General features: G+C 39.2%; 2 protein-coding genes across 2 annotated transcripts in view; both read left to right on the top strand.

Moving 5' to 3' along the window:
* DLG1 (discs large MAGUK scaffold protein 1) overlaps positions 1-2,297 on the top strand; it is a 177,892-nt gene extending 175,595 nt beyond the window's left edge. The window contains exon 25 of the mRNA XM_009282414.1: positions 1,100-2,297. Coding sequence (XP_009280689.1) covers positions 1,100-1,206 — 107 coding nt within the window. The 3' untranslated portion in view covers positions 1,207-2,297. The remainder of the gene's footprint in view (positions 1-1,099) is intronic.
* A 3,497-nt stretch (positions 2,298-5,794) lies between these two features.
* The window catches only part of LOC103901441 (melanotransferrin), a 21,413-nt gene continuing 20,845 nt past the window's right edge, over positions 5,795-6,362 (top strand). The window contains exon 1 of the mRNA XM_009282331.1: positions 5,795-5,847. Coding sequence (XP_009280606.1) covers positions 5,802-5,847 — 46 coding nt within the window. The 5' untranslated portion in view covers positions 5,795-5,801. The remainder of the gene's footprint in view (positions 5,848-6,362) is intronic.

The raw sequence follows: 6,362 nt of genomic DNA, 5'->3' as shown, positions 1-6,362 counted from the left end.
CGGCCGCCGCTGGGGTAGATGGTGCAGACCCCCCAGCTGGAGCCGCGGCCTTTGTTCTCACACGAGTGCCCACCATTCTGCCTTGAGGGTCAGGGAGGATGAGTGCCCTTGACCTGTGCCCAGTTGCTGGGTTATGTGTATGCCGAGTCCCCCACTTGGCCTGCGGAATGCCTCTCCTTCGAAGAGGTGCCCTCCCTGCACGCCCTTCCATGCGAACACTTACCTTTCATGCTAAACTTTGTTTCTTGGATTATCAACACTGAGGTGGCAATCCTAATTAAAAAGAAGCTGCTGTCTCATGGTGATTGCATTTTCAGACTAAAGTGTGGCAAGAACAGCTCAAAACTTCATCCTCATTCTCACCAGACCATACTTTACTCTGATATGTCAGAACACATCTATATTGGCTCATTTCTAATTATTTTCTAGCCTTGGAGAAAATATATCTAACTCACACCATCTGAATATAAATTGCACTTTTAACTATATAAGGAAGCCTGTTGTCTATAAAACTTGAATCTATTGGCTGGGCAACAAACTCCATGAGTTCCCCCTCTTTTTGGCCAAAAGCAAAGCTAGTGCTAGCAGGTAGAAATCCCAAGGTCAGCCAGCCTTGCTATGAAGTTTCAGGATCCAGCTGAGGAGTTCACCAGTCTGCATTACACCAAGCCAGGCCTCAGACTGATGGCACGAGGACACAGCTCTGTACTCTGTCTTGCCTTGTTGTGTTGGAAACACACGTGGAATTTGGACCAAAAAGAATAGTGGAGGATGTGAATTGACTCAGACAAAGTCTAACGTGGTTAGGAAAAGCAAAAAACACTCCTCAGTTGTATGTGTATACTTGCAGTAAAGGGAAAACCACTTCCTAACCCCAAGCCTCTGAGTGAGAGAGATGGTGCTTTGTGTGTCCTGCAATACCATCAACAATGTGCTTCACTCCAGCGCAGAAACCAGAAATCCCAGTGGGTGTCTGATCCTTCAGTGATGTAAAATCCTCTTGCCACTCTGAGAAAAAAGAACAGCTTGGCTTGGAACATCTTGGTTTCTGTACAGAGTTGGGAAGGATGATTGCTGATTGCCACATTATGTTTTGCAGCTATTGTCCAAGGAGACACACTGGAAGAAATCTACAACCAAGTGAAACAGATCATAGAGGAACAGTCTGGGCCTTACATCTGGGTTCCAGCAAAGGAAAAATTATGAAAACAGATTTTTATTTTTCATTTTTCTAACTGACATCACCTGCTACATCTGACGACTCTAAGCCCTTCCAGTGGAGCCTGCCTCTAGTTCTTTCCAGCGTGGTTCATACCCTAACCATCACATTCTGCAGTTCCCATAATGCTTTACATTTGGTGTCTCTCTTAGTTTAAATAATTTGTATTATTGTGTGTTGTTGGTTTGCCATTTTTCAAACATGACAGTGGAATGGCCTGACCAGCTGTTAGTTTGGGGTGGGGGTGGGAGGGAATTGCTTGGTAAAATTCCTTAATGTTTAAGGGAAAGTAACTTTCAAAGATTTTTCAAAAAAGCTTTATAGACATTCTTTTAAAATTTCCTAACAATTGAAAGAAAAGTTGTATTCAAGGAAGTTGTAAATCATGAGTAACTTTGCACGCTTAACTTTAATAGCATGGTTTGGTCAGGGCAATCAATTGCAGGTTTTATTTTCTGAGTTAAATTCTATTCTTACAGTATTTTTTCTTTCTTTCCAGGCAGTTAGAGAGAAACTTTCAAATTTTGAGTTAACATTTTCATTAACTCCCAATTACTCCTTAAGGGATATTCATTTTCATAATTTCATATGGATATTCTTATAATCTATTTTTTCATTTTTTGCCAATAAAATTGCTAGGGACAAAGATGTGTAATGTTTTTAATCTTCCTCGTGAAACACTATTTATAGTGTCTTAGAGAAATTGTTTATAGATAATGGTCATCACACTTTTTGAGCCTAAAATATGTTTAGGTGTTAGGAAACCTTGTATTTTTCAGAGGAATGCCAAATTTCCATTGGCAGTAATACAGAAGACAGCTGCAGAGATGGTCATTAGGGCAATGAGAGAGTGATTCGTAGCCTAAAAATGTGTGTGTTCTTAGGGGTCAGATTTTAATGAATATTTTACCCACAATAACTGCCTATTTTGTTATAATAAATATATATATATTAAACTTTCTTTAACTAAACTCTGTAACTATGGGAATTATTTTCTTTACATAGTTGCGCACACGTATAAATATATATATAAAAAATATATATTTTTCTTTTACCACCTACTCCTAGGTTTTTGTTTTGAATAAAAATACAAATTAGAATTTACCTTCCTTAATCACAAGAAATCAAACGGGCTATGGTGGCTGGGCATAAAGTCCAGGGAATATTAGTTACAGGAAAAAAAAAAAAAAAACGTGCAAGTTCTCCTCTTTTCTACGGGATTTCAGGTGTTTGTCTTCCCCGCCCACCCCTTGTAATATGCATGTCTTAACCAAAGGGAGAATTCAGAGTCAACAACACATTTGATTTTTCTGTACGTGTTCATCTCGGATTGCATAGGCACAAGATCTTCCATTTGCAATGCACAAACTTCTGTGCCGAATGTTATAAATATGTTGTACCAAAACATGGAACTACCTTCAGTAACAAAATTCTAATTCCCGTATTACTTGGTACCTGCCATTGCTTATTTGAAACTGATTGTTTATAAGAGGGATGTACTTATGGCAGTCACGGGACAGTCACACAACCAAATTAGCTTTGGTTTGTAAAGAATTATCAACACTATCCATTCCATTTGTTAGAAAGAGGAGAACAGCTAATAAACTTTATTGTACAATATATTTGTCAAGTGTGTTTTTAATCAAAAGAAATACAGATGTTGTAGCATTTGAAAATAATTGGCTCAGACTGTAAATGAAAATAATGTGTTAGAGGAACACTGGTGACCAGAGTGGGGCCAGTGAAGTTATTGCGTTAAATGCAGGTTTAAATTCGGGACACAAATATTGCTGGTGTTATGTGGCATGCTTGTAAGACTTACAGTAAGTGTAAGCTGCTGGTGTAGGGCCCAAAATAGTTTTTGTATTTCTAGATTTGTGAAGTAGATGTGCTGTCTTTCTTAGACTCCTTCTGTCTATGGAAGTGCAAAGTTTAGAAGATTGATGCAACTTTTGATAAATAATGTTACAAATTTTTAAAGGAGCTAAAAATCTACTATAGTCTACCTCTTTGAAAGTCACTGATTATTTGAGGTGTATGGTGAGACATCTTAAAACAGACCAACTTTTAGATCCTTATATTTTTTTATCTCAGCTATCAAATCTGCAAACAAAAATAATGTCTGAGATCTCTATACTGTATATATTTTAATTTTTCCTACCTCTTTTTTTTTTTAACCCATCAGAAAAAGAGTTATAGTTCCTGTTCAGCTGAGTAGATATGTGAGGAATTACTCTTTCATATATTCGAATGTCTGAATAACTTCCACAGAACTTTTCTCCCAGGAATTTGTCCTGTACTAGCTAGGTGTCACTGAATACTACACTTAGACTGAAGTCTATAGTACTTACCTTGCGTGGTTGTCATGCTGGAGTGAAAACCAGTCTCGGCTCAAGAAAACCCAAAGGACTCTGGGGTATCTTCTTTGCATTTTTGGTTTTGTTTGTTTCAGATGTTGCTCTTGAGCCCTGGCAGAAAAGTTGATTCTGGCAGCCCTGATGCTCCTAGTTGACTTGTTTTATCTTGTAATTTTTAGGGTTTTGCATTAATTGCTGTTTCTCTGGATCGCATTTTTCCAGTATTGGGTGCTGATGTGTCTTTGATTCTTGGGTACACTTTACTTTCTGTATTTTAAAGATACATTTTACAATACGTGTACTTTTCTTAAGGCTTCCAATTTAACAACTAGAGTAATTAGGAAATCCAAATGGTGTTACATTGATGCATTACTACCCTACCTTTGCTGGCCCAGTGAAGGCACTATGGGTTTTCTTCCCCACCTGCTAACGCAACTATTTGTAACTGCTATACAGAAGCGTGCTTGATGAAGTATTTGCTGCTCTCTGTTATTATTTTAAGCTATATTACATTAATCATTTCCTTTGCAGGCATTTTTGCTAAATTATGCTGAAAATTAGGTTAAGAAATTTAATTTCTCCTTAAAGCATAGATATTCATAGAATTATGAATAAAATAGGAAAATGAGCTAAATTATCATGAACTGTGCTTGTGTGATGGTTTAGAGGGGGTTGCATTCAGAGTAGGCCTCCTGTATGAAAAGGCTGCTCCTCTACCTTCTGAACTTGCCCCGTAGAGGATCAGAAGAACCACAGGAGAGGCCTGGTACGGAATTCACTTCTTAACTAATCTTGCCTTTGCAGTCTTAAGCAACTGGTGCTAGGACTGTGCATCTATATGTAAGCCTTGCTGCAAGCATCAGAGGGCTTGAGAGGTTAATCTGGCCAGTGGGAAGGGCACAGGAGGGATCCGAATAATGGATCCTTCCAGAAATTTGGTGGTGCCAGGTCATTCTTCAGCACTTTAGACTACAAAGGGACAACTAATTCCAGATGGTCTAGGTAGCTAGAATCAGACTTCAGCCATAAGGTTTTGTTTAAGAAGGAGGTCTGGAGGGGTCATGCTCTGTTTTTTGAAGTTCTACACTTGAAATAGCAGTTAATTGACTTAAACTCAGCTGTTGTCTTACAGGTGCTAGTAGGTGTTAAAGCTAGCAGCCTGGCCAAATTGCAGTCAAGTAGCTAAGTAACTAACTCCTGAAAGCATCTGTGCAACATTACTAGATGTATAGACTATCTGAAGGATGTATACAGTTGTGTTGTTCGTGCATGCTCTCAGAAGATGGTAAAGATGTGTGCATGGGGATTCATGGCGGCACACGTTCTTTTTCTGGTAGCTGGGTGCTGAGCTGAGAAATGGCAGTCAGCAGAGCAAAGCAGCATTAAATGGCTTTTATCTAAACAAAGTGCTACAGGCAGCTGGGGTACATTGACTAATGAGAAATAAAGAAAAGGGCAGCACAAATGAGTGTTGCTCTGTGAAAGCTACTCTAAAAGTCACAGCAGCTTTTAACAGAGCTATTGTCAGCAGAGTTTTTACTCTTTCTGGGAGAGACAAGCCTTCTTGGGCCTCCTCTAGAACCTTAAAAAAAAAATCAAACTACTTCAGCTATTTCATAGCAGTTGCTATTAAATTTCAGGAGATGTGCACTTAGCACCCACTGAGCCACCTGCAGAGTGTATAGCCTTCACTACTGTAAAAGCCTGGGTTTCTTGTTATGGCTTTACGGGATTCATGACAGTGCTGAGAATGTGGCAAAAAAAGTCACCATCAGCTCTGTCAGAGAAAGCGCTTGGCTTGAATCTACTTTTGCTTCCTGAGCCCCAGCACATAGGGAATACATAGAACTCAGACTTAAAATGAGGATTTCTTTACACAGCCCTGCCTTACCCCTATGAGTTGGTGTGTAGCTGTTTATCTAAGTCTATAGGTGGTGCTAAAGCCGTAACAACCTCATTGGTGCCTCAGATATTTTGCAATTTCCTGGTCTGATTTTTTTTACAAGTGTAGAGGCGGTGTGAAGAGAGGTAGGCTTTTTTTTCCTGTAGTCATTATAAGGTGACGTGTGCCAAGGTAAGCAAGATAAATTGTTGAACAAAGTGCGCCTGCAATTGAATGCTGCTGATTTTCACCAAGGAGCAGGCTGGGGAGAGCACACTTGCAGGAGCCTTGATCTCTGGGGGTTCTGAAGGCTGGAAAAAGCACAAATACCAAAATTTTCACCATGAAGAGTTCCAGAAATGTCTTCTATCTTCTCTTCTTTCGTGCTGGTAAGTGCCCTCCAAAAACTTCTGCTGTGGCATGGTGTCTTTGGGGTTGACTTGTATGTGATGTGAGAGAGCAGAAGGAAACTAGAACCATTTCAGAACCAATCTCATATGGCCAGGAAAAGGAATAGGAAGAAATAATAGAAAAAATAGAAAAGGAGTAGAAAAATCTGTATTGAACACCATGTATGTGTTTTCACTCATTGGTGTCAAATGTTGTATTTCCTCAGCACTGAATCTACTTCTTTTGGTTCAGTGGTGTCTGTTTCTCACAAGTGTGAACAGTTCTATGACACTTATTTTGTAAAAATAGAAATAATTGCCTTATTCCACTTATGTTCTGTGCGACATGTTGGCATTCTCCTGGCACTCCCAAATTCTAATGGTGAATGCTTTTAATTTCACCGGAGGTGTAGATGCTGTTTCTGAAGCACTCCGCAGTTCTTCAAAAAGAAATGATCCTAGTATATTCTTTTTTTTTTTACATTGCTTCTGTTGAAAGCCCTTGGCAGTGTATT

Source organism: Aptenodytes forsteri, unplaced genomic scaffold (genome assembly GCF_000699145.1).
Source record: "Aptenodytes forsteri isolate BGI_AS27 unplaced genomic scaffold, ASM69914v1 Scaffold404, whole genome shotgun sequence".
NCBI classification, from domain to species: Eukaryota; Metazoa; Chordata; class Aves; order Sphenisciformes; family Spheniscidae; genus Aptenodytes; species Aptenodytes forsteri.
The sequence above is the reverse complement of the archived record's forward strand: the minus strand, read 5'-3'. Positions and strand labels throughout refer to the sequence as shown.